Below are 27,855 nucleotides of genomic sequence, written 5' to 3'. Positions count from 1 at the left end.
CAGCGCGCGCCGGCCGGCGGCGCGTGTGTTGTGGTGCGGCGGCGGCAAGATGGCGGCGCCCGGGGGCTCGGCGGGCGCCGCGGCGCTGAGGGCGCTGGTCCAGCAGTTCACCGCCATCACCGGTGGGTTCGGGGCGCGGGGCGCGCCGAGGCCGCGGGGCTCACGCGGGAGGGTCCCGCCCGGCCCCCACCGCCGGCGGGCCGGGGGCGGGAGGCGCGGGCCGAGGCGGAGCGGTTCTGGGCGCGCTGCCCCTGCCCCGGAGCGCCTCCCTTGGGGCGCCGGCGGTGCCGGGGCCCGTCCGCGGGCGCGCCCCGGGGCCGCCCAACGCGGCGGAGAGCTCGCCTCCCTATGAGCGGCGGCTCGGAGGTTCCTGTCGTTTGTCCCGGTGGCGCGAGTGCGTGTCCTGCTCCCTCCCTGCCCCTTCCCTCCCTCCCGCCTGCGCTCCGCCCCGGCAGCCGCTTCCCGCTCCCGCGGGTGCCTCTGAGGGCCGGGAGGAACCCGGGAGCTGAGCCCCGAATCCGCCTTTGGAAAAGCAGAAATGTCCTACAGCGCGGGCGGCTTGAGTTGGGAAACGGGGAGAGCTGGTCGCTTTTCCGTGGAAGTTCGCGTCAGGTGACAGCTCCTGCCTCGCGTTGTGTGCTTGGAGCTCTTGACCCACTTTGTGTCTAATCTGCTTCGCCGGAGTTACCCCTGGCTGATGGCTTTGCTGTCAGATGCTGAAGGAGTGGTTAATAAGATGTGTCAACTAAACAGCCAGAGAGAAATGAAACTGCTCTAATTCGGTTGTCCAGACCAGCTCCGTTTCAGATTGTGTCCCTGTACTTGGACACACTCAAATCCTTAACAGGATGTTAGCAGGTAAATTACTGATCTCGCAGCTATTCCTAAAGAATCTTTATGGAGTAAACCTTTTGAAGAAAAAGAACCTCCAGCAGTTATACTTTCAGAGTATGTGCCTGTGTGGGAGATATTTGCTAAAACCTGACCCAGAACAGGCAGAGCTGTGCTGGTTTCCTCCTCCTGACACCTTTTATGTTTAGATACATAGTTCATGCTCAACATAAGAGAGCCCCTCTATGCTTTCAAAACCAAAAAAGAAATAGCCTGCTGGGCTTCAGCCGTCCACTATTAAGTGGAACTTTGAAGTTTTGTTATTATCTTTAACAGAATTTAAGGTTTCATCTAGGTGTGTGTGGAGCTTGTCTGGCCGATGCTGCTGTGGTGTGACAGGTGCTCACACCTCAGTGCTTTGTGTTAGTAGCTTTTTCAGCTCAGAGTTGTGAGTGTTCCCAGTTGCTCCTGTCAGTGGGGAAAAGGCTGAGGGAATCATCTCCAGCATGAGGGATGAGGAGAAATAGTCCTTGATGCTTTTCTTTGATCCTCGTGGCAGAATTGTGTTTCTTTGGTGCTCTCATCCAGGAAAGTACTGCTAAGAGAATGTAACTCCTGTGTGTCTTGATGCCTTAAGTTTCAGCTTTCACATTTTCCACATTCTGTTCTGCATTAGTGTGAACTTCATATAAAGTGTTAGCAAGTTCTCCTCACAGTTTCGTCAGACAAAACAATCCTTTTCCAGCCCAAGAACCAAGGACATCATTGCAGCTTCAGGCCCAAAAAGTATAAACAGCAGTGAATTGAGGAGAGCAGGCTAAGAGGATGAGGCTTCATAACCTGCAGCTGTAATTGGACTATTAACCCCAATATGGAAATGGACCAAAACTTATAAAAGTGTGAAAACTTGTGACCCTGGATCCATCTTGGATGTAGTCTCTTGCACTGCCCAAGGTGTATCCTTTGAAGGCCTTTTAATAAATCCCTACTTAATTTCTTTAACTCTGTCCAGCCTCTGTTCTAGGTAGCCTCTCAAGGCATCAGTCTTCCCCAAGGAAATTATGGGATATCTGTGAAATTTGCTTTGAAACTTAATCAGTATTTAGAATTTTCTGTTTTCCAGCACAAGGACTGAAAGCTTTGATATTCTGGCACTTCCCTCAGGAATTATGAGGAATCAGTGAAGGCACTTGCTGTGTCAGTGTCTCTTTTAATAATAGCAGAGGGTTGAATTATAATTTTTCTCCCAGTTCTTGCAAATGAATGGCTTTGCATGACTCTGCAGGGAGGTCTAGAGTGGGGTGTTTGTGTTCCAGGCTCACAGGTGTGGTTTCATTGCTACAGTTAACATTGAAAAGGGCTGAAAATGCCAAAAAATCATTTGAGTGAAGAACCTGAACTTCTTGTTGGTTTTTTGGGATGTTATTAATTTTTATTTTGCACTTTCTTCAGCTCAGTTGAGGTCTTAAACATACAGCTGCCTGTCATCCCAGTGTGCCTGTTGTGGCAGGTTGGGTGTTTTGGGAAACCAGTTCCCTCAGTCAGTTTGTCTTTCTCTGTGGTTTGATGTGCAGGTTATTTAGAACTGGTTGATCTCCACGGTTTCAAAGTGTATTCTGTGTTCAAACCAGAGCTTCTTGAGTCTTTCCCAGAAAATCTGAGAAATATCTGAATGTGTTTTGCTCACACTGATGTTGTCTGTGAGCCTGGTTTTGGGCAAAGTGTTATTGTCATTTTGGTGACTTGCTGTGAAGTTAGTAAGAATTCCTACAGATCCCAAAGCTGCTCCCAGACTGGTTCAGCTGCATTTTACCACTCTTCCTCTTTATCAGCCTTTCTAAAGGGAAAGAAGCTCTTTGGCTGTCCACCACCTAGGGAGAAGGTGCTGTAAAGAATTGGGTTGCAGGAGAGCTTCTCCTGAGGGAGCTTCTGCTGATGGGATGGTTTTTGAGGAGAAGTTGGGACATAGAGGCTCATCCTCTGAGGAGAGACTTACAGGTGATGTTAGGAACTGTTGCTTCGTCTTGAGCAGCATCAGAACTGGGATTAGTTCCACTTTAGGTGTTCAAAGCCAGTCTGGACAGGGGTTGAAGCAGCCTGGGGTAGTGGAAGGTGTCCCTGCCCATAGCAGGGTGTAGGACTGGATGAGCTTTAAGCTCCCTTCCACCCCAAACCATTCCATGATTCTGTGATTTGAATAAATGTTAGTCATTATACAAAGAACTCTGTAGAAAAGTATTACTTTCTCCCTCTTGGCTGCTTTTTTCCCCCCTTCTTATATAAACTGAGCTTCTGCTGATTTGATTTTGTCTTTCAGCAGAATCAGTAAATCAGAGTGTCTTTTCTTCCCTCTCTAAATGTCTGTTACAAGTGGATAAAAAATTTTAGCAGCTGATTTAATATTCTTCCTGTTAAAATGTTAAGTCAGGTTTTCATTTTTCTTTGTGTATGCCTGCTTGTGGTGGAAAATCCACAGAATCATGGAATGGTTTGGCATGGAAGGGACCTTAAAACTTATCTTGTTCTACCACCTCTGATGGTCAGGGACACCTCCACTGTCCCAGGGTGCTCCAAATCTGGCCTTGGACACTTCCAGGGATCCAGGGGCAGCCACAGCTTCTCTGGGCAGCCTGTGCCAGGGCCTCCCCACCCTCACAGGGAAGGATTTCTCCCCAGTATCCCATCTAACCTGCCCTCTATCAGCCATTCCCCTTTGCCTGTCCGTCCATCCCTGGTACCACGTCCCTCTCCAGCTCTCCTGGAGCCCCTTTAGGCACTGGAAGGGGCTCTGAGGTCTCTCTGGAGCCTTCTCTTCTCCAGGTGAGCACACCTAGCTCTCCCAGCCTGGCTCAAGCCCTCACAGCACCTTCGTGGACTCATTCCAACAGGTCCATGTACCAGGAAAATGTCTGACCTCTAGAAGAAAGTCCACATCATGCTAAAACCCCTCAGATGGTTTCCTCTAGGTTTTCAGTTGCTGACAGGAAGAAGCCTGGCAGTCCTGACTGCAAGCATTCCCTTCCCCCTGAGCTCTGTACGTTTGTCTCCTTTCACAGTTGTGCTTCAGGGATAAATGGCAGCTGATGAACTGTTCCTCCTAATTATTAATGCTTTGAGAGAGAAAGCTGTTCTGGGTGCTTCCAGTCCAAATGCTGTTGTTACTGTGATATTTTATGAAAAATCCCTCAGCTAGGATTTTTCTCCTGAAAAGCTGAAAAGCCTCAGAAAAGAAATGTAAACCATAATTATTTGATTGCTTGGAATGTGGTTTAGAAGTTGCTTACCAACAGGTGCATCTTTAATTAGTTCCATGTAATTAATAACCAATCCCAGTCCAGCTGTGTTGGGACCCTGGTCAGTCACGGGTTTTTTATTATTCATTCTTTTCTAACTTTCTGATGTCTCCTTTCTCTTTCTTTAGTAGTTATATTGTATTAAAAGAAAATGATAGATTTAGATATCATAAAATAATAAATCAGCCTTCTAAGAGCCTGAAGTCAGTTCTCATCTCTCACCTCATCCTAGAAACCCTCATCACACTGCAACAATTAATAACCACACGCTGTGATTTCTTTCCCTTTGGCATTGCAGGTGCCAGTGAAAGCGTGGGGAAGCACATGCTTGAAGCATGCAACAACAATCTGGAGATGGCTGTCACCATGTTCCTGGATGGAGGAGGGATAGCAGAGGAGCCCAGCACCAGCTCTGCAGCCGTGTCTGCTGCCCGCCCGCACCCCGAGTACGTACCCTGGGCACGGCTGTGCCAGCCAGCCTGGCCCTCTGATGGCACTGAGATGGCACTGTGCAAAGCACAGCAAACCAGCAACTGCCATTTCTCACCACAGCGTTGCACACTGCTTTGGTCTTGGTCAATTGATTGCTCCAGTGTTCTGGTTTGGGAGTCTCTTGCACTTCAGAAGTTTTCTGGAGCTTTCGCCTGCTGTTTTTTACAAACAAAGCCCAAGTCGTTAAAGTAGGGGTGCAGTAATAAGAGAGTCTTAATTTTAAATGCTTCAGCAATCTTGCTTTACACTCATTTGGCAGTTAGAGAGTTCTCTTGGTTTGGTTCTTATAAATGCAGGCCCCTTATTCCCATTTCATAAATTCATAGAATTTAAGGTTGGAAAAGACCTCTAAGATCATCAAGTCCAGCCGTCAACCCAACACCACCACCACTAATTCATGTCCTCAAGTGCCACATCCATGTGTTTATTGTGACTCCACCACTGCCCTGGGCAGCCTGTGCCAGTGCTTTACAACCCTTTCTGTGAAGAAATTTGCCATAATATCTTACACAAACCTCCCCTGGCACAACCTGAGACTGTTTTGTCTCATCTTGTCTCTCCTTACCTGGGAGAAGAGTCTGACTTGTGAGGGTTTTATTGTGGTGGTTTAACCAGTTTGGCACTGGAAAGGCCAGGCCTGTACACCAGTATGCAGAGGAATCAACAACTTCAGCACCTTCACCAGTCTCTTACACATCAGATGCCTGCAAAGGGAAGAGAATTTCCACTTAAGCACAGCAGAGAGTCTCAGTGCTGCCTATTGATGTGACTGCTTGAGATAAAGGGAATATCTTAGGTGGTATAAATCACATTCATTATATATGGTAAATTAAATGTAAGCCAGGCTTTTGTCCTTATGAAAATCTTCCACTCCAGGAAAAAGACAGCTGACTTACAGAGGAAAATCCTTTCCCCTCATACTTCTGAAGCACATATATAAATTTAAATATAAATAATTCCTTTAGTGCTAACCTTTATAGCTGATCTGAGGTACCTTCCTACTTGAACCTTTAATAAGGTTAAAATAGGTATATAGGTTAGTGTTCTTATTCCTAGACAGCTTCTGGCACATCAGTGGCTCCAGCTTTTCTTGGAATACTTTCTTTTTTATACTCAGCCCCCTCCAGGTGCTGATCAGCTCAGTGTTCCTCCTAGGAGGAGAGAACAGTAAATGTGCAATGGAGAGTAACTAGCTGCACAGTGCAATCAAAGATGTGGAGGGTAAGAGCAAGGTCAGTGCATCCTGCTGCCATCCTGAGTTACCTTTTAAAATCTGCATGTTCAAGAGCTGCAAAGTGCACTCTTCACACCTTGGAAGTCTGGGGGAAGAGGAAGTTCACAGACAGGATGTAGCAATGGATGAATCCTTCTGCACACAGATCTGTGGGCCAGGTGATCACAGAGATGCTTGTGATTTCTTTGTGATTTCCTCTCTTTTAATTGTAGTTTTGGATTACCTGCAAGTATAACTGACTGAGCTGTTGACATGTGAGGGAGCCCAGTTATGTAAGCCAATAACTGCTTCAGAAATGGGGGAAAATGGCCATCTTGACCTGGTTTTCCTCCTTCTGGAAAGTAGAGAGGTGTGATTTTCAGGTGGAAGCAAAAAGTCTTCTGACAGACAAAAGCTGGTAATCAGGAAGATAATAGTTTTTTCTATGTAGCTAGCAAGGAAAGTAGGATGGCAAGTGGATTATTTATCATCTTTTGGTAAGGTTTTAAAAGCTTCCAAGTTCTAACAAAGTTATTCAAGAACAAAAAATGTTCAAATAGTAGATTGACAAAGCCTGGGATCAAGTCACTCAGGTGTTTGTGTAATGTTTTATCAAAAGTCATTTCAGTGCACAGGGTACCAGGTCCAGCAGCAGTGCCATGAGTGGGAACAGATGCTCCCTCAAGACCCCACTTAATCCCAAACCTCTTCATTCTCTGCAATGGCACAGCAGCATCTTTAACTGGTTCAAGTTGCAGGAGCCTTGGAGCATAATGAGATGTGGTTTGTACAGTACTTGGAATATTATAATCTCTCTGATCTTTCTGTTTTTTCTCCTTTGATAGGGATGAAGTACGAGCTCCAATTCCTCAAAAGCAGGAAATCTTAGTAGAGCCTGAGCCCTTGTTTGGAGGTAGGCCTGTGTTCTTATTTTGTTTCTGTTTTCTTTACCTTGAGGTGAGCTAAGTGACAAAAGAAAATCAAAACTTGTTTCATAAGAAGAAATAACACCAGTGGTATTAAAAATCTCACACACAAGAGATGCTTTATTCCCAGGGGTACTAATTTGCTAAATGTTGCTTCATGAGACTTTGTGAGGTGACAGCCAATTAACTTAATTAAGTATACATCTTGGGGCCCAGAACTGTGGGGTACTGCTGTGGAAAAGGGATGGAAGTTGGAGCCTTGGCTGACAAGTGAAAGTGAAGAGGACAAATGGCTGCATCTCAAGATGACAGATCAGAAAGAAGGGCTGAACTCTGTGACTGCTCATACCCTTCTCCATTTCTCATGCAGGAATTTAATTTGCTCTTTAGGCTGTGCTGTGCAGCTGCCTTTCTTGTGTCTGTCCTTCTCATGTGGACCAGGTCTGGAGCAGGAGCAGGAGCATTTCTGGGCTGGCCTTTGCCATGTCAGATGTTGTCAGATGACAAGCAAGTGCTTGTCACTGCAGTGGTCTCACACCATGGGAAATGCTCTTTCCTATCATTTAGTTCCTGTGGTAGAAAGGAGAAGGAGGCCAAGCTTCAGGTTTACCCTGGAACTGATTTTTGCTTGACTCTTTTTCAGCCTCAGAGAGGTGTTTAGCCAGGATGCACAAGCTGAGGGTGGTTCAGAGGGAGCACACAATGCCAGCAATACAGGTGCACACCACTTCCCTTTTTGCTGTATTTGCAAAATACGAATAGCAATATTAGCTTTTCTAGTTTTAGTCCTTCTAGCATTTTTTTTTCCTGTCTGTTTTGGGAGCAGGACAATTTTGACTCCCTTAATATGCTTCAGTCCCCAGTCCTATCAGAAAATATTTATTCCTTAGACAAAATATAAATCACTGAAATGGACTAATTTAACTTCTACATGCTGATGTGAGATGCATAAAGTACCAAAAATTGGAAACACACACTTAATTTGCATTTAGGCAAAAAAGGAATGATGTACACAGTATCTGCTTTTGTTGAAGTGCTTTTGCACTTCTGTGAGCTTCATTGATGTAATTTTATGACATTCCCCTTACTGCTGAAAGGCCACCTTGTCAGCAACAGTGAAGCTGGACTTTGAAGGTCTCAACCATAAGATGCAGTGACATGAAAACGAGGACACACTTGTGTTTATCTAATCCTTGCACTTCCCATCCTACCTGGATTTTGGAAGGGGGGAGTTTAGTAGCAGAGGAGGGCAGTTCTGCAGCAGGAAATGTGCATCCAGAGGAAGATGCCCTGCTGTGCCTCTCTGAAGATAGAGGAGCTCTCTGCACTTTTCCCTGTGGCTCAACAGTGTTTTGACAAAGATCTGTTCACTCCTGTGGGTTATTAGGATTCAGATCTGTTGATCCTAACACTTGGTGTTCTTATACCTACCTGTTCCACACTGATCTCAGTCACACTGTCACTGACCATGCACTGACCTGGGTCAGTGATTCCCTCCTGGCACTGTCTGATCCAGCAGTGCCACTTGTGTTTCTGGCACAGAGCAGCCTGACAAAGTAGCTGAACCTGAAGAGATAATTGGTCTCAGCTCTAGCCTCGCAGCAGGGGAGGTGGCAGTGTCTGTTTTTAAGGGTCATACTGAGCTGGTTGTATAAGCTCAGGTTTTTTCCAGCTGAAGAGGTGCCCCTGTGTATTTGTGCCCTGCTGGGTACATGGATCCCATCGTTCAGTACAAAGGATCCTCCTGGATTGCTGAGAGCCTCTTCACCTGTGCTGCCTGGCAGGGACATGCTGCTTTTGCTCAAGTGGTCCTTCAGTTGCTGTTCCAGCTGAGTTTAAGTTGTTCTGAGGTTGGCTTGTGCCTGAGCACTCAAGAGGAAGGAGAATTTACTCCCTGGAGTTGAGAGATGTTATTCCCCAGCACATCCCTTGTTCAGGCTTGTTTTCTTTTTCCATGATTGGCTGTATCATCACATTTCCACTGGGTATAGGTTCTATTTATCTTACTTTAATTTGTTTATTATTTATTATGTCTTGTAGCAATTGGGCTTTGAAAGTTCTGTCTTTCAGTTGATGGGAAAGGAGATAAATAGCTGGAATAATCTTGACAGGCAGTTCTGTTTTCCTTCCAAGTGCAGTGCTTGTGCTGTACCTTAGGACTTTAGTGAGACTTGAGGGTGCTATTTCTGATCCCTTCCTGGGCTCTCTGTGCAGCTGCAGATAATCAGTTGTGAAGGTTTCCTTGCAAACAGCAATGCTGCATCTCCTGGAAGAATGTGGCTGTTCAGTCCAGCCAAGAAGTTGGGACAGGATCAGGATAAGAGTTTAGAAAAGAGTAAAAATGCACTGTAGAAAAAACAAATGTGCTTCTTCATTAAAAAAAAATTCTCATGGAGTTTAATCTTTTGAAGTTTTTCATCCCCTTGAAGGCCTTGGGTAAAATCTTGGCTGGAATTGTGACAAGGTGATGCTGTGACAGCACTCCCACTCCATGCTGAAGGGTCTTGGCAAGCTCATCAGAAGGGGCTTTAAGCCTCTCTGTATTGTTGGTGCATGTTTTGTTTCCGGGCTAAGGTTTGCTGGAGGAAAGATGTGTTAGGAAATGGAATTTACAAATTACCATCTGCCTATTTCCATCCATCTCCAGCCCTTCCCAATGACCTCTACTCCCACATAGTCCCTGCTTGGGGTTCCTATTCTGTTCTCCTACACATGTGATGGAAAGTGCTAATATGCATTTATTTTGATAATATACTTTTCAAGTAATTCTTTAATTTTTTTTTTAAGCTCCTAAAAGACGCAGACCTGCTCGCTCAATATTCGATGGCTTTCGGGATTTTCAGACAGAAACCAGTAAGTGTCTACAGATCAGTAAGCCTGATACTTTATTTTATTACTTTTAATGCAAATAAGATGGAGAAATCATTCCCATTCTAGGCTAGGACAGTTTTCAGTTGTTGAAACATTTTTAAATTGCCAATTGTGTAGCAGGGTACATTATTAGAAGGATAGAATTATGATTATCACAGTATATTCTGTCTGCTTTGGTGTTGCTAACTCTCAAAAAAACCCTTTTTCTTCTCTAGAGGGAACTGAAAAGGGGGAAGAATCCTAACACCCAAGTAGAAATTAAATCCATCCACTAGTTGTTTCTTGGCTAGGCAGTAGATTGTGGCACTTGAATTACATTGGAGTAGCCCTGAGGCTTCTTCGTGGCTGTAATTGCTGTTTGCCCTTGGCTGTTCCTGCACAGAATCTCCAGATGCCAAAGCACTGGCTGGTATTTTGTCCAGGAAGTGTCACAGAATGTGATTCTGTGACAGCACAGCACCAATTGTTTCACATCTGAGTTATGGCTGTCGTGCTGATGTTGCTGGAATGTTCCTGAGGTGTAACCACAGAATCAGGAAAGTTGGGACGGTCTTCTGAGATTGAGTCCAACTGTTTACCCAGCAATGGCAAGGCCACCACTGCCCCATGTCCCCAGGTGCCACATCCACATGTCTGTTAAATCCCTGCCAGGGCTGGCCAACTCTTTCCATGAAGAAATTGTCACTAATATCCAATCTCAGCCTCCCCTGGTGTGACCTGAAGCTGTTTCCTCATCATGTCACTGATTACTGGGGTCCATGGACCATGTTCCCACACAGGGGTTGGCTGCCAAACTGAAAATAGGTGTTGATAGTTACTTTCTTTCCCCTTTTTTAGTAATGATGAGCAGAACAAGTATTGAAATCACTGGCAGCTTTAGAAGTGAAAATGCTCCATGTACAGAATCAATACCCTTAAATTTTTTCTCACCATCTTCCAGCCTGGACTAGCAGAGGGTGTTCCAGCCCATGGCAGGAGGGGATGCAATTGGCTGATCTTTAGGGTCTTCCAAACCAAATCACCCTGTTATTCCACTCTTAAGACATGCCCAGCATGTGAGATACACTTGCAAAGGTTTATGGTGAATTTTATTGTGTTTTTTGGCAGAACTTGACAGGTGGACATCACTGTCTGGCTGTCTCTGGAAAAGCAGCCCTGGCCATGAAATTCCAGATTATCTCCTGGCTCCTAGGACTGCTCTATTCCCTGTGTGTCTGCTCAAGCATGCTTTTTGTGCTTTGGCCCATTGACACACTGGGAAGCTCCTTCCACACTGGGAAAGTTGTGGCCATGGGAAAGTTATTGCCCATTTCAGCTGACCTGGTTCCATAAAACACATCATGTGTCTGCTGTGATTTACCTTTATTGTCTGAGTAGGAAATGTGTTCTGTATTATTTCAGATGGAATTGATACTCTTTAAAAAAACATCCAAAGAGACTTCTCCACGTAAACTAAATTTGTTTGTTTCTTTTCTGTGGGACTGCCCCACAGCCAACTAATGGAAACACTACAATAGAAATATTCCTTTTTAAAGTTATATTGCTACAATCTAGCTCAGTTTCCCATTTAAAAGCAGCACTGGGGACAAGTCACAGCTTTTTTTTTGGCTCCTTTGTTTTCAAATATTGGTATGTGACCCCTCAGGTTTATTAAGATGTTGTTTAAAAGTGAAAGCACACAAGAAAGGGAGGTTCAGCCCTTACACACCAGCTAATCTTGTTCAGTGGGACTGAGCCTGGGACTTTCTGTAAGAGATATCCTGGGATTTGCACTCACTAGCTACCCTAGCCTTGCTCTCCCCAAACCTCCTAGGAGCTGGAGAGAGTTTCACCCCAGAAGCTCTGTGTTTGAGCATTTAGGCAGTGATGGATGCCCCTGGTGAGTGTGTGTGTGTCTAACTGCTGTCCCTTTCCTCCTGGGGCTGTGCAGTCCGGCAGGAGCAGGAGCTCCGCAATGGAGGGGCGGTGGACAAGAAGCTGACAACGCTGGCAGATCTCTTCAGGCCTCCCATTGACCTGATGCACAAAGGCAGCTTTGAAACGGTGAGGGCTCACCCTTGGGGGCAGAGGGGAGGGGGTCAGCATGGATGCATGGCTGGACAGTCAGAGGTTGCAAAAGACTGGGCAGTGATAAATGTTTGGTGGACTGCGTTTGGGAGTGTTGGTGACGTGCTGAAGGACTTCACTGATGATGGTGTCACCTGGAATGGACCCATCAGGATCATCAAGTCCAAGTCCTCACCATGCAGACCACAGTGGTTTATGTTTCAATATCAGTGTGGCAAATCACATGTGGTGAGAGGCTTCAGTGAGCAAGGGAGGCTGGTCAGAATGGGAAAATTGCATCCCTTGAACTGTCTCCGTAGAGGACACAGAAAAAGCTGGAGTAAGATTGCTTTGCATAGATGAGAGAGGACTCTGCAAGGGGCAGTGTGGTTGCAGCACAGCCCTGCTGAGAAGCTCAGGTGGAGTTAACATGGCTGAGTGGCTTCTGATACCTGAGTGAGTAGAAGTATTGGAATGTGTCTTTGCCATCAAGCCACAACTTCATCCTCAGTGGAGCTGTTGTTCTTCTATAAAATCACAGTGATTTTATAGAAGAACAATCTTTGACTTCTGGTGGTGCTAGGGGAAGTATCCCAGAGATATAGGACACTGTCAGCTTTAAACAATCTCAGGTGTCACCTTCCCTGACTGTGTAGGCATGTGTGGATCTATTCCTAAATTGTTATGATGTGGATCAATGACTTAACTAATGATTAGAGAACATGCAAATTTGTATATATTTTTGAGTCTGTAATTTCCAGATATTTTTCAGAAATTCCAGTTACTGCTAAACTTTTTTCTGGTCACCTTTGAATAGATGAGATAGATGGTGATGATTATTATTTTTACTGCATGAGAATGCAAAGTAATGATTAAAAGGTGCAGTACAGATGTTGGAGAACTAACTGCACAAGTCTGCACAACTGACTGAGCAAAAATATTATTTACCTTGTTTTCACATGTGCCTTGACTGCTGTGCACAAGTACTGGAGCACTGCTGGAGAGCTTTTGGTGAAACACTGTGTGCCTTTATGGAGTCTCCAGCTCTCATCCCATTACCCTCATCTCTCTTTTTATGCTTCCCAAATCACTGGGGATCAGTTGCCTTGTCACTAATTCCTGTGTTCTGAGGGTGCCCTCCACAATCTCCTTAACAGAATTCCAGCTGTGAGAGGATGCTGGCAGAGAGCAGCAGTGTCCACCTTGGGAAGGAATTTGATGCAGTGGGAGCAGAGGAGCAGCCTGAAGCAGGGTTTACTTTAAAAGATGTGTTTCAGGGCTTCCAGCTGATGGTGCTTGCTGGGCCTGGGGTCCAGAGCTGTTGGTGAAACCAGCAAATGTGTGGTTAAAGGCACCAGTAAGGGGAATTGACATGGCAACAGCCAGTGCTGCTGCAGGAGCAGTCAGCAAGTGCCCTCTGAGCTCTGCTGTGGAGTTTGAGATGGGTGCCTGTCTTTCCTTGAGTCTTGCTGGAAATGCATGAAGACTTCAGCAGTGTTGATTGTGGCATCTGTCACAGTCAGAAGTAGTGTCAGAGAGTGAAATAACTGATTGATGGATTTGTTTGACCTAAAGTCTCTGCATTCTTACTCAGTCCTGAAAGGTAATTTAAAAAAGGGGGGTGGGCTGGGCTTGGGGAAGGGATTTGTGTGTACTCACATTGCCCTGTTCTGTGCAGTACCTGCACTCTGAAGACCTGCACACTTTCTGGTGCTGGCACTCACCCTGCTGTGTTCTTGTACAGTTCCTTGTCCCATGGGATGCCCTTCATTTCACACTGATGCTCCTCAACTTCGTTGCAATATAACTCTTCACTCCTTCTCACTGTGTTGACCATTTCCCTTTGCATTTTACCTTTTCTGACTGCAAACTGCTCTGCTGCTTCAGCCTGGGACAGTGTAAGGCCTCAGTGACTACAGTCTCCCAAAATTCATCTCTAGCAAGCTGCTCTTGGCTTCTCCCTTCTCTGTATGCTGAGATAAATGGATATAACCATATGATAAACCAGAGATGCTCATCACATTCCAGAATATCAAATACTAAATCCTCTCATTGTGATGCTCTTGTAGTTAAGCTTTGATCTAAGTGGGGTTTTCTTTCCAAGGTTGGTGTGTGGTGTGTTCCTGCCTCTGGAGGGGTGTGCAGGAACACTCTGCCAGGGTTGAGCCATGCACATTTAGGAGAACCATTTAGGATTTAGGGCTCTGTTGGCAGGAGTGGTGACATCTGGTCTTATGTATCTTTGTCACTCATCAGCTGTTGCTGCTCCTTGGGTACTTCAAGGTTGGTTTTTGATGGTACGTACATGTAATTATCTTTAGTTTTCCCCAAGAAACCTCAACTTTTCTTAAGTTACAAGGAAGCTTTGTTACCAGTAAGGCCCAAAAAGTTGCTCATTTTAATTTAGTAATACCAGCTTGAGGAATAGGTGGAGTTAACTCCATGGCAGAAAAGTTTTCTAGTGTTGAATGACGTTTTTTGGGGGTTTTTTTACCTGTTACATATGAAAAAGCATTGTGCTTCACATGCAGAACAGCTTATGATCACTGTACTTGTAAAGTTCTGTGTGTGACTGACTAAACTAGAGTTCTCCCATTAATGTGGAATCTGTTAGGAATAAATCACTCAAATGAAGTAAATAAATTACACACCAAACATTAGAGAAGAGTGTGGTTTTGTTCTCATCTCAGGCTGCTTTCAAGAATTGCAGGTGCTCTCTCTAAATCCTGTGATGTGAGAGATGATTGAATTTGAGGGGGACACACCAAATTGACTTAGCTTGCACTTCTTGTGGGCAAGGATGGTTCTGGTGTGTGCAGTTCTGTGCTTAACACTCAGCAGGGTTTCAGTGAAGTGACTGAATGTCACATTGCAGAGTTTCAAGTCTGTCTATATGATTTCTTTTCCCCATTTAACAATAACCTTTTTTAGCTGCTGCCTGCTTTACAGCTGAGACTGAGGGGTTTTTTGTTTCTGCTTAAAAAGCAGCAATCATTTGGAAGCTGACCTGGTCACTGTATTCAGATGGAGCAATTACCTGTGCATAAGGTGCTTCTGGCCTGGTTTGGGTCAGCACAGCTGCAGGTGCAGCTGTGGCTCAGGAGTGCCTGGGTGCTGAAAGGATCTGTGCCCTGCCCCAGGTAGGAAGGAGAAGTGTGGTCCAAACAGGAGATTTCTTGTTTGATAATGTCCTGCTCTGACTCTCTGTCAGCTGTTATCTTCCCCAATGAGTCACAGAAATGTCCAGAGAATCACAAGGTGCTGGCTCCACTTCCTTCTTCTTTCAACAAAACTGAGCCAGCAGGAACCATCCCAACATTTCTAAACCATATATGTTCAGAGAATGCAAATGAGAGGAAAACTTATTTTTAGTAGTGCAGGAGCCAGAGTTACACAGGGAGATCCAGCACTGTGCATAAAGCAAGACTTGTCTCACAGATTGTCTCACCAGGTTGCTGGTGTAATGATGAACTCTGTGACTGGGCAGAAAGGGTAAAGGCACACTTAGGACAGATTGGATTGCTTTGGGTTGGTTTTTGCATCTGGGTTCCACTGGCTCTGCTCTCAAAGAGTGGCTGTCCTGTACTGCCCTGTCTGTGGGCTCTGTGAGTGCCTGCCACTGGCCTTTATACCTCAAAGGAGGAGGGGAATGGGGGCACTTGGTGTGGGAAACAGAGGATCTAAATCCATCAGATCCCAGCTTTTGGGATACACAGACCAGCTCTTGAGCCTTCCCTTGTTGCCTTACCAAAATGACCCTAATATAATACAATACAGTACAGTACAATACAATACAATACAATCTCCAAATCCACAGTGTTTCTTCTCCTCCTCACACTGTTGTCCTTCCACCCCCTCAGAAGAACCCCTTGAGCTGTGTGTGTGAGATAGCAGCAGTTTAACTTGTCCTTTTAAATGTTAAATCCAAAGCTTGCTTATGGGAGGAAGTTAAAAGTAGTTTCAAAAGCTCTGCCTGTTCTGCAGGTAAAAACTCAGTTTTGTAGATTTTCTTTGTGGAATTTCCTGCTTGCATCCTTCCAAGGCCCTCAGCTGGACAGAGGAGAGGTAGAGCCAGAGGTTTTCATTGATATTAAAAGATATAGAGAGTGAGGGTAGAAGAGTGAGGTGCACTTTCCAGCTTTCTAATTAAGTATTTTTGGGAGTTTTCTTCTAACAGACTACCTGAGAGCACATGACTAAGGCAATCCAATTGACTTAAATAAGGATTTGTGTTCCCTTTAAACTTGGGCAGTGCCTCTAGTCCTCATCTCATACTGCTTTCTTAGCACTAATTCTCAAAATGCAGTTAGCTCAAAACAAGGCCTTTAAATAAAAGCATGACAATTATATTTAAGACCCTTGCCAGTTACTTAGGTGTCACCTTCCCCACTTTTCTCACCTGGTGACCTGAATGCTGGCAGTGTAAATTTAGTGGTAAGTAGTTAGAGTGAAGCCCCTTGTGGGAATAGCACTATTCCATGCTTCTACCTTCATTTTTTTCCTCAGAGTAACACAAAAGCTGCCTCTGCAGGGCACTTGGCCACACAGGCTGACTTTGTAGGCTGAGATTCTTGCCTTGGTGAAGCTGAGTGTGTGGGGTTCACATGTCTGTCTGTCACACAGTGGACAGGCTGTTCCAAACTGCACTGGCTGAAAATAATTTCAAAAGTAAAAACTTTGATTTGGGGAACAAAGTAGTGCTCAAACAGCAAAGTCTTGCATAACATCCTGATTCCCCTGAATTTTTTATCCTGTGAATTCCTTATCAGTAGATTACCAGCAGGATGGTGAGCATAACTTTTAAATTTTTTTTTTTTTTTAAAGCAAAGAGAGTTCCTATGCCAGCTCCAGTCTTTCCAGGTGGTAAGAGCATTCCTGCTGTTGATCTAGCCCTCTTTTTTTCAACAGGTATGACAGTTCAGCGATCAGAATTACATTCTTGATCAAACTCCTACCATTAACTTGCAACCAAGCAATCAGACAGTGCCAGCTTTGTGACTCAAACCAGTAAGATTTCTTCCTGCGCCTTCCTGTCTCCCTCCCCACTTGCAGTCTGGATAAGCAGCATCAAAAAGGATGCCTAATTGGGCAGTTGGACAGTCACAGAGTAACTCAAAACTTGGAGAGAAAAAGAAAACACACAGAGAAGGGGTCCTGTTGAATCAATGCAAGTCCTCTGTCAATTATGCAGCCTACTTAACTAGATGGTCCATGGGTTTATCTTTAGACTGAGCAGGTCTTTGTTGTCAGGTCAGTGGGACTGACTACACTTTTCCCTGAATAAATACTTTATTCAGCAGTGCCATGTGTGTCCCCCCTCTGAGTTGCTTTTCCCTCCCTGTGCTTGGCTTGTTGAAATCCAGCAGCTCTGTTCATCGATGTGATTCTGTAATTCAACCAGGCTCATTTAAAGCAGATCCTTCAGCCCTGCCTTCTGTTTTGTGGGTGCCTTTTCACTAGCTCTGTCCATCCTCCTCACTGTGAAGGGGTTTGGTGGAAGGTCTGGCAGTGGTAGAAGCCATCTCTGATCATTGCTGGCATCGGTGCTGTCTGGCCCTTCAACCTGATCTAACCAAGCTTTTCCTTCTGCTTACAGGCCAAGGAGTGTGGTCAGATGCAGAACAAGTGGCTCATGATAAATATTCAGAACGTGCAAGATTTTGCCTGCCAGTGCCTCAACCGTGATGTGTGGAGCAACGAGGCTGTGAAGAACATCATCAGGGACCACTTCATATTTTGGCAGGTGAGAAATTGCCTGGGGATGGATGTGTGGCTAGCTTGGTACCTTGGTAGATGGGACAGTGGGAAAAAAATTGAATTATCTGGAAAAGATGGAATTCTCCAGGTGAACTTGCAGAAAAAGTGTGTTTCATGGAGTGTATGTAGTTTATGGATGGAGATGGAATTCATGGATATGCATTTGAAGGCCTTTCACTTGTACAATCAAGATGTTACCATGTAGCTTTTAATACATGGAGAGCCAGAGGCTTAATTCCAGCTTGTCAGAGTTACTGACAACTGTGTGTACCATTTGCAGTTTAAATTGTGGAAGAGAGAAAAACTCTGTGCATTTTCAAGGTACAGTTTGTTTGTGTTCCCTCTCCAGCCACTAACCTGCCCAATTTTGTAGGTGTACCATGACAGCGAGGAAGGACAGCGGTACATACAGTTTTATAAACTAGCAGACTTCCCTTATGTCTCCATCCTGGATCCCAGGACAGGTAAGACAAGTGGCAGCTGCTTTGCCTGGAGTTATCCCATGGGAAGCACTGACAGTTGTAGGCTGGAATGCCTTCCACTGCAGTTTGTGTTACACTTGGCTGAAGAATCTCTTCAAGGCCTGAAGGACTGACTCAGCGTGTTCCCAGAGAAACTAAGGGAATTAAACACCCAAAACTTGCAGAAATTTTGTGTATTTGAAGCTTGGCAAGTATTTTGCTTAGAAAGTGAAAATAGTTCCATCTGGTGGAAAAACTCTGAATCCTTTTTTTTTGAAGTCTTTCAAAAGCTTCTTGAAGTCATGTGATGAATAACTACAGTATTTGTAATTGCTGCATGAATCTGCTTTCTGTTCCTCCACAGAGCTTTTTGAGGCTCAGCAATGACTTTAAATTGCTTCTTAATTTTGAAATACCATCTTGGCTTCAAGTTTTTGTTTTGTTTTGCTTGTTTTTTACCTGAACAATCAAACTTCTCCCTCTCCCTCTAGCTCTTTCAAAGTTGTTGCTTTTTCTTTTGTATGCAGCAGCTTCTTTTATCATCATATAATGCAGCTGCCTGGTTATATAATGTTGGTCTGGTCTCCTGTTTCTAAGGACTGAAATGATAGAGATGAGACCTCTGTGTAGCTGACTTAAACCACTAAAAATACATACAATTTTTAATATTGCAGCTGAAGTTCTTAGCACTTTCCTTCTGGGAACAAATGCTGTTTGCCAAGGGTTAGAATTAATTTAGCAAGAATGGAGAAATGCTTCTTCATAAATGCAGTGGTTTGGTTTCAAGGCCAAATTCACCGTTCTGTGCTCACGTTCCCATAGGTTAAAAGAAAAAAATGGAAATAAAGTGTGTCTGTATCCATGTCTGTCCCTTTTCAAGGGGGTGGAAGGAGGAAGCTCCATAATTAGCAGGTGGTAGCCTGTGGGAAGCTGCAGTTCCTCAAATAAGGACTCTTGCAGCAGTGATTTGGTGTGTTTGATGTGAAAAACGCCAATCACTTGTTTTTAAAATTTTAAAAGTTTAATAAAATGGTTATAACAATAGTGATATAATTAGAGTAATGAAAATTTTGGACAATTTGAATTAGGACAATATGAGACAATAAAAACAAAGAGTTACAGATGGTTCAGGTACCTTTTCTGGGCAAAATAAGCCTGAAAAAGGACACACATTAACAGAGGATTAACCCTTAAAAGCAACAGCCTCTTGCATATTCATGCATCTCATATGTGATGCATAAATTCCATTCCAACACAGAATTCTCTCTGGTCAGTGTCAGCTTCTTCCTCTGATTCCTGACAGCGTCTTCAGGGCTGAGTGAGGCAGGAAGAAGTTCATTTCTTCTGATAAGGGAGCAATAAATTCTTTTTCTCTGAAAGATTTAGGTGTCCTGTGGCTGCTATCTCAGTGGGAATACCTCATTCCTCTCATAAAAAAAGTATCTTACATAGCATAGTTTCTATTTTAACATGATTTGATAATCTAAAACCATATTTAACACACTACTTAAGAAAATTAATACAGCATAACCTTCTAACATAACACAACATAATATTCATTTTAATATTTGCGAAAAGCCAATCATAAAATAGGCATTTTTCACATTTGACCATTGCAGCATTCTGCTGAAATTTTGTTTGATGGCACCTTTTGTTCCCTAGGCCAGAAGCTCGTGGAGTGGCACCAGTTGGATGTGACTTCTTTCCTGGACCAAGTGACCGGGTTCCTGAGCGAGCACGGCCAGCTGGACGGCCACTCCAGCAGCCCTCCCCAGAAATGCTCCCGCTCAGTAAGTCTGAGGCTCCTTGGAGACAGCCTGGAGCAACACTCTGACCTGTGCTTGTCCAGCTCTCCTGATTTCCCAGACACCCTCAAGGAGTTAGTGCAAGGGCATGCAGAAGCACAGCGTGCCAGGAAATGCCTTCTCCCGGGGTCTCTGTTTGTGCTTTTGGCACTTGGTTTGGATTTAGCAGTCAGAGTGTGAAAGGAATATTGATTACTCCATGCAGAACTCCAAGGAGAAGCCATTAAATAATTACAGCATGCCTAGCTTTTCCTGCTGTGCATTCCTGACAGGCTTAGTGGCTTCCCTTCTGGAAGACTGATGTCCTTTTGGTTTGCAGTACCTGTTTGCAGGCAGTTGTGATGTGTGTGTTGTTGTTGAATTTGCAGGGTCCCCCATGGCAGGAGGGAAATGATGAATCTGACTCCATGTTCTTAGAAGGCATATTCTATTCTATTCTATTCTGTTCTGTTCTGTTCTGTTCTGTTCTGTTCTGTTCTGCTATACTAAAACTATACTAAAGAATAAAGAAAGTATACTTACAAAAGGCTTAACAAGAATGATAATGAAAACTCATGACTCTTCTCCAGAGTCCAACACAGCTGATGGTGATTGGTCATTAAGTTAAAACAATTTACATGAAACCAATCATACAATGACCAGTTGGTAAACAATCTCCAGACCACATTCCAAAGCAGCAAAACACAGGAGAAGCAATCAGATAATTATTTATTTCATTTCTCTCTGAGGCTTCTCATCTTCCCAGGAGAAAAATCCTGGGCAAAGAGGATTTTTTCAGAAAATATGACAGTGCCATGTTGTCTGCATCCCACAGGAGAGTCTCATCGATGCCAGTGAGGACAGCCAGCTGGAAGCTGCCATCAGAGCCTCCTTGCAGGAGACCCATTTTGATTCTTCTCAGGCCAAGCAGGAGAGCAGGTCGGACGAGGAGTCGGAGTCAGAGCTTTTTTCTGGAAGCGAAGAGTTTATTTCTGTTTGTGGATCTGAGGAGGAGGAGGAGACAGAGGTTCCAGCCAAGCTGAGGAAGTCTCCACACAAGGACTTGGGGTATAAAAAAGAGGAGAGCCGGAGGCCTCAGCCTGAGCCCTCTGCAAGGACTGAGCCTGGGACAGCATCAAACCACAGAGTCCTGCCCTGCATGGATGCAGGGGCACTGGAGGAGTCACCTGACAAGCCTGAAAGTACCTTCCGGGGCCTGGACGTGAATGGTAAGTGCCTCTTTTTATTGCTTTTGTTGGGGCTTTTTTGCCTGAAACTGTTCATGGGCTGCCAAGCCTGGTTTCATCCCTTCTTTTAACAATCCCTTCTGATTCCCTCCCTCCTTGCCAGCAGACATGTGAGTGATTCAAGAGCAGCACCACTTGGGCACAGCAGTGCCCCAGCCTGCAGAGCCCTCTGGGTTCCCTGACTTGTGTCCTGCCCAGGAGTAAAGTCCACTCTGGTGTAACACAGCTGCTCTGGGCACTCTGCCTGGGGTCAGTCACTTGGAAGAGTCCTGACCCTGATGTGTGTCTTTTGAGCATTGTGGTAGAAATTTATCTCCACGGGCTGGAACCTTGTGTTTGTCTCTAGTCCCTCACCCTGCTGTGCTGTCCCACCTAAAATCTACCCAGGAGCTCAACTCAGCTGCCCTGGTGCTAACTTGTGATCATTTCATTTGTGTAGGACCAAAGGCACAGCTGATGCTGAGGTATCCAGATGGAAAGAGGGAACAAGTTTCACTGCCTGAACAAGCTAAACTTCTGGTGAGTGGGCTTAATGGGAATCCTTGTCTGAGTAGAGGAAAGATGAACTGGAGACACTGTTGTAATCAGATTTACAGTGGGAGAGGTGTATCCAGGGAGTGCTTGCACTGTGTTCCCTGTCATTCCTCTCTGGTAACTCCTGGCTCTGTGTGTCTCCACTGCTGCTTGGGTTTTGTGTGCACTCCAGTGTCTTCCTCAATCCCCACACTGCTCATTTCCACTGTAAAATGACTCTAAATGGCTTTTGCATTAATTGTTAATTACCATAAAATGCTCTCAGCTTTCTCATTTCTGGGGCTTTGTTTCTAAAAGTAGTTGGTTCCCATGGTAAAATCAAAGGCAAAACTCCTCATTCTCCATCTCTCCCATCATACTTCCACCCTCCCTTCTGGACATGGATGTTGGAGCAGACTTAGGAGGAAGTTCTCCCAAAACAAATGTATTACAGAATGTGGTGATTTTGCATGGGAGGTAGAATTTTGGTCAATTACTGTGCCTCAGGTGTGTGTCTCAGCTGTGCTTTGGGCTCTTCACCTTGAAGAAGTCCATGTGAATGGCATTTCCATCAAAATTTTCCAGGTGCTTACCTGGGAGCAGAGTGTAAAGAGGTTACTGTGCTCCTGTTTGCCATGAGTTTTCAGGAGGCAGTGGCCAGTTAAGCTCGTTTAAATGTAGTCAGTCTAACAGCTGGAGTCATAGGGAAGGCAAAAGCACACCTCACCAGAAGGATTTTGTGTAGATTTGGGAGAAAAGTGTCCTGTCTCTGACAGAAAATGGGGCTATTGCCTAGCCAGCTGCTCTAGGAATATACAGTGTCCTCAGCCCATGTTCTCATCTTTGACTCTCCTGCTTGAAAATAAAAGGAAAAAAAAAGCTTGACTGCCTTTTGAATGCAGCTTGTTAAGTAAATTTGCATGTATTATTAGACATGTAGCATTTTTGAATACTTGAGCAATTCATTTAGGCAGTACAAAAGTGTAATATTGAAATCAATCCTGACTTTTGGTTTGGCTCCTTTTATTGACTGTGGAAGTTAAAGGAAATTTATCTCAGCATATGATTTCCCTTCTGCTCTAGAGTCAGCAGAGGAATTTAGCTGAGTCAAGGTTTGTGGGTAAAGACATCTTTTGGTTGCAGAGCTGAACAAGCAGCATTTGTGCTCATGTGATCTCCTGGAGCCTTTCAGTCAGATCCAGATTGAGTCTCAGGTGTTTCTTTGTGAACATCATTTCCATACTGATTTTTTTCAGCCTTTAGTTGTTTCCATTTTAAAGCTGGCCAGGACTAGCAAAAGAAATTGTTTAAGGAGACAATTGCACTTCAGGAGTTTTAACTGATGATACTGATCAGTTTTAACTGATGATATAAAACATAAAAAAATGTTTTATCTTTAATCATTGTGTTGTTATTGACGGAGCACTGGCTGCTTTACACAGATTATTTCCAAGAGGTGCTTTTGCTTCCAACATTACCATGATGCCCTTTCTTCCCCTCAAACCAAAAAAAAAAAAAAAAAAAAAAAAAGGTGACACTTAGTAAAGGAAAATATGATTTTTTTTCCCATTCTGACTCCTGTGACAGTGGTTTGCCTTCCTTTCTCCCCAGGCTCTTGTGAAACACGTCCAGTCCAAAGGATACCCCAACGAGCGCTTTGAACTGCTCACCAACTTCCCCCGGAGGAAACTCTCCCACCTGGACTATGAGATCACGTTACAGGAGGCAGGCCTGTGTCCTCAAGAGACTGTCTTTGTGCAGGAAAGGAATTAGCACTGTGGCCTGAGTTCTTCTCCCAGCCTTCCTCCCTCTCCTCTTTGCCTGGGACAAGAGTGGTTAAATATGCAGTTAAGGGTCGTGGGATTGCAGTGCTGGAATCAGGCAGCTGACTGGCCCTCCCTTCTCCCTCCTCCTCTCTCCCTCCCTTCTCCCTCTCTAGTGACCAAATGAGAGTGCTCAGAGTTTTATTTTCTTCCTCAGCTGCAGAGAGCATTGGGAAGAACACCTTTCCTCTGCTTTCCTGGAATAAAGTAAAACAGTGATCTGTGTATCCAGCGTGCTGGAGCTTGGAGTGGCCATAATACACAAACCCTTCTCGCTGCTATTCTTAAATCTGTTTTGTTTAATTTATTTTTGAAAAGAGTGTGTGATGGAGGCATCTCTCTGTAAGGAGAGGGCATAACCTTCAGGACAGTCTTTCCTTTGTTTGGATTCCCTACACAAAAGATCTCCATTAACCTTCCAGCCTTCTCTTATCCAACACTCTGGTTTTGGAAAGGAGTTGGGTTGAGCCATGCTAAAATGCTCTGCTCCACCTAATTCAAAGGCTTCTAGATTGCCTGCCTGTTTTCCTCCTGCTTTAAATTGCCAGTGGCCATAGTAAAAGAACCAGCCAACCTCCCAGAAATCCAACTGTGCTCCATATGGGATTGCCTGCTTGGCCCAGAGGGAAAGCTGTGAGTCCAGTGCTGGAGCAGAACCACCTCCTTGGTGGGGGTGGGTGGGTTATCCATGTTCTCTTCCCTGCATCCTCAAAGTGTCTCCTTACTTGCTCTCAGGACTTTGCAAATAACAAGGGTACTGTAAAGGTTTTGGATTCTCTGAAAACACCTGCCACAGAGACCTGACAGTCAGTTGGCTTTTTTCCTTTTTTTCTAGGAGTGAGTGGCTTTACAGGGGTTTTACAGCACTGAGCATCAATTAATGCTTCATAAAACACTTCCCAGCCTGGTGGCTTGAATTCCCTGGGCTGATTTTTGTTGTATTTCCATGTTCATCTACTGTCACCTCTAAATTTGGAGGGCTACATGGAAAGCTGCTCCTTGGTGCAGGCTTTCCTTTCAGCTCTGGAAGCTGGCACCACAAGCCAGTGCCCTGTTTTTCCTCCAGTGTCTTCTCTAGACATGGGGCTCTTGGCCAGTTGGTGTTTCAGCAGATGGGACAGGAGTTAACTGGCACAATCCTCAGCACAGTGTGGTGGATTTGTGTATTTACAGCTAAAAACTCAGTTTAATGTGGTCTTCAATCACTGAGAAGGCACATGGGACCTGGCATAACTGCTGACTTTTTCCTGCCTCTCTCAGATGATTGTCTTTGTTAAAGACTTTAGTAGTCAGAAGTTTACATATTCCAGTTTTTCAAGATATTTTGCCTTTGATTTCATACTAGCATCTGTACTTTGGAACCTTTAAATGCAAGAAATCACAGAAAATGTCTGGCATTCCCCATGAAAATTTCAGCTCACAGCTGTCTTCTGCTCCTAATTGAGCTTTGACATGTAATTATGCAATTGTAGAAGCTGATTTCCCGTTCTGCTGCAGGATGTAGTGTCAGGAAAGCAGAGTCTCATCTCAGTTTCCTGTGCAGTGGTTGATGTGACACCAGATGTCATCTTTTGTTTGTAAAGACCCCCATGTGTGGAGGCTGCTTCCAGCATGGGAAGTGAGGATGGGATTCTTGTGTTTGGCCTGTGAAGCAGCAGGGGCACCTCTGGACTGAAGGATCCTTTAGTTCCTGCATATCCAGACCCCTGACTCACATTTCCATGTAGTCCTAAAGCCTCCAAAGCAGCTCCAGCTGTCTGGTTGGAATAACAAGTCCCAGGTGTGATTTATTGGCACCTTCCCTCCCCTGCCCCTCCTGGGCCTGCCCCTGTGTGTGGGGCTGAGCTGAACTCTGTGATGAGACCAGGAATTGCTCAAACAGGGGAAAGAAGATAGGGAAGTTGAACATTTACACTGAAAATGGCATTTTCTCATGGTTTCTAGAAGTTTGTTCTGTTCCAGGAAACTGGGTTGGATTTTTTGTATCTGTCTCTCAGTATGTTTTTTTCTATCACTTTTCTTTTGCTTTGCTTTGAGAGCAAGAAACAGAGAAAAAAATTTTTAAGGAAAGCATATCCCTGCATGTGGCTCTTCTCTTTGTTCATTCCCCTCCTTCCCAACCCAAACAAACCCAGTGCCACACATCAGCTGTGCTGTGGGGGCTGAAAGCTGATGATAAACTGCACCAACCAGGACACAACCTCTTCAGCTCCTCATCCTTTGGAGAAATGTGTTTTGCTGGCCTGAGGAATGTGGTTGAAAACACAGATCAAGTCCTGCCTGGGACAGGACAGCTCATGGCAGTGAAGGTGATGGGTTGGGCAATGTCTAAAGAGTCACTTGTGGATGTGAAATCTGAAGCTCAGATTGCCTTGGCTGGAAAAAATGTGTTAAATTTGCTTGGGAAACACGATGTTGAGCTGTGAAGGACAGAGGAAGCCAATCCTTCAAAAGCTGTGGTTTGTGGCTTCCTGTGGGTGTCCCTGGGTCAGGATTTGCTGCAGGGGCTGCTGGGCAGCAGAGGAGCAGCAGTGCATGTGGGCAGTGCAGGTTTTCCTGAGTGAGAACTGTCAGGGCTGCTGTGTTTGAAGCTGGAGCTCCTTGCTGCTGGTGGAGATGTTCCCTTTGCCTGTGCCCCTTTTTTTGGGATGTAAAACACATCCCATTTGGTCACCACCAGGATCCTGGAACAGAAAGGGAAACAAGCTCTGGCTTTCCTTGCCGGGTGCAGCTGACACATTTACTTCCCACTTCAGAGGCCCACAGAAGGATTTGGGACTTTTCTGATGCTATGTGCTCTTAAGTCAAGCTGATTGAGCAGCCTCAATCTCACAGCATTCCCCACTGACCTGAAAAGGGCAGGTAGAGGCTGGGCCAAACATTTCTGGCCATACTAGAGTTATTTTCTTTAGGATTTGAACCGAGGTCTGTGATTTTTATGCTTTCTGACATTCATGGACTGCAGTGCATTGCTTTTCCTGGTAAGTCAGTTCAGTTAACACCACTGATCTTAGAGGAATGTCCAGGATCTGCAGGTGGCCTTGTAATATACAGCTGTCTGTAAAAGCCATCCAGATGTACCATTATTCCTAAGTAGATCTTAAGAGGAATTTTCCATCAGCTCTTCCCAGAGCTCCCTGACCTTCTCCCCACTGTTAGGGGAAGTGACACCTCTCCTTTGTCCAGCTTGTGTTTCACAGGGTCCACGTCCTTCAGAGCTGATTTGTGCACTCAGCTTGCCCTGGCACTGGTGCTGTGGTTTGTACCTCTGCAGAAAAACTGGGTTTGGTGCAGGTTTTAGTAACTCAGCCTCTCTGCTGAAGGGTCTCAAATTCCTGTTCCTGTCAGAGCACCGAGCTGCTTCACTGGGACTCGAGCAACAAGGGCTAAATTAAAACCAGCTTTCTTTTGGGGGCAGGGCAGTATTTTGGGCTGTTTGTCAGGTAGCAAACACTGCAGAGATGCTTAAAACTTGGTGGTTTTTTGGTAAACCACATAAGAATGAAATACGAACATAGGGACCTGTGTAGGAATGTCCGTGTGAGTGGGAAGATCTGTATTGTTTCAGGGCCTCATCACTTCATTTTTATTCCTTTCTAGTTTGTACTAAATGTCATTATCTTCTTCTGGTTTAATTCCTGTTTAGTGAAGTTGATAAAACAGGCAGTCTGGTGTTCCAAGAGGAGAAGGGGTGGCAGAGATGTGCTTTAGGTGGGTGAAGGGCAAAGTCTCTGTCCTTAAGGACTGGCTGTGCCTCGTCTGGCTGTTCCCATAGGCTCAAATGCAGCCTCTGCTCTCCCTCACCCTTTCTATTTATTTATTTTCACAAGTGATTTTCTATAAGTGGAACAGCTCCTGTTTCAAAGACAGCACAAACTGATGCTGAGCCCTGTGTGGGTTTGGAGCTGGTGAGGTTAATGGATGCCCTTGCTGTGCTGACTTTTTTTCCTCTCCTCTTGTCCTTGGGATGCTTGGTGTCTGTGCAGTCCCAGCAAACAGAGCCATATCTATTTACACCCACAGGGCTTCAGTCAGAGACTGCTGCACCTGACAGCAGTGCCTCGACCTGCCTTGGGTTATCCCCTGTGTTCCATGGGCACCTTGGGGGTGAGGGCAGAAATTGGGGATTTGGTCACTGACAGATCGCTGGGAGTGCCTGCAGTGCAGAGAAAAGTCACTTTGTAACTCTTGTGAAATGGTGCCCATGTTGAAGGTGTGGAACTGAAACTGTGTGGAGCAGGGGATGAGGTGCTATTTTACAGACCAGATTTATGTGAAGAACATCTGGGTAAAACTCAGCTCAGAGACACGAGACTCTAGGACAGATGGTTTTTTAAAAATGAGGCTGTTTCCTGGAACTGGGAAACATCCAGCTTCCAAGGAACAGCTTTTCACAATGGTCAGTTTATTCAATAATGGCAACGTCACATGGGAGGAGGGAGAGGATTAATTTGGAAGTTTTCAGCTCACTGTGCTGGGAGGGACCAAACTCAAGGAAACCTCTGATCTATATACACAACTGCTGCATTTTTTATAAATATATGTAAATGTCCTATTGTAATATTTGATCCTGGAAATAAAACAAACTGTTTTCAGTA

The 27,855-nt window shown here is 44.9% G+C and overlaps 1 protein-coding gene across 1 annotated transcript; it reads left to right on the top strand.

Annotated features, from left to right (window-relative positions):
* The first annotated feature begins 9 nt into the window (after window positions 1-9).
* Window positions 10-27,855, top strand: UBXN7 (UBX domain protein 7). Its single transcript, XM_059855072.1, has 11 exons — window positions 10-122; window positions 4,423-4,570; window positions 6,675-6,742; window positions 9,543-9,608; window positions 11,557-11,669; window positions 17,269-17,415; window positions 17,803-17,893; window positions 19,553-19,680; window positions 20,510-20,903; window positions 21,361-21,440; window positions 23,046-27,855. Exons 1-11 carry the CDS (start codon window positions 50-52, stop codon window positions 23,205-23,207), a joined length of 1,470 nt encoding a protein of 489 aa, XP_059711055.1. The 5' UTR covers window positions 10-49; the 3' UTR covers window positions 23,208-27,855.

This window comes from Haemorhous mexicanus, chromosome 10 (assembly GCF_027477595.1).
Source record: "Haemorhous mexicanus isolate bHaeMex1 chromosome 10, bHaeMex1.pri, whole genome shotgun sequence".
Classification (NCBI taxonomy): domain Eukaryota; kingdom Metazoa; phylum Chordata; class Aves; order Passeriformes; family Fringillidae; genus Haemorhous; species Haemorhous mexicanus.
This window is presented reverse-complemented; position numbering and strand designations above follow the sequence as displayed.

What these genes read in the sequence shown, in the direction of transcription:
- UBXN7 (XM_059855072.1), top strand. Translation starts at nt 50, where the DNA reads ATGGCGGCGCCCGGGGGCTCGGCGGGCGCCGCGGCGCTGAGGGCGCTG. An exon ending in ACCACTTCATATTTTGGCAG is followed by an intron (nt 17,416 to 17,802) that starts GTGAGAAATTGC and finishes CCAATTTTGTAG; the next exon opens with GTGTACCATGACAGCGAGGA. An exon ending in CATCCTGGATCCCAGGACAG is followed by an intron (nt 17,894 to 19,552) that starts GTAAGACAAGTG and finishes TTTGTTCCCTAG; the next exon opens with GCCAGAAGCTCGTGGAGTGG.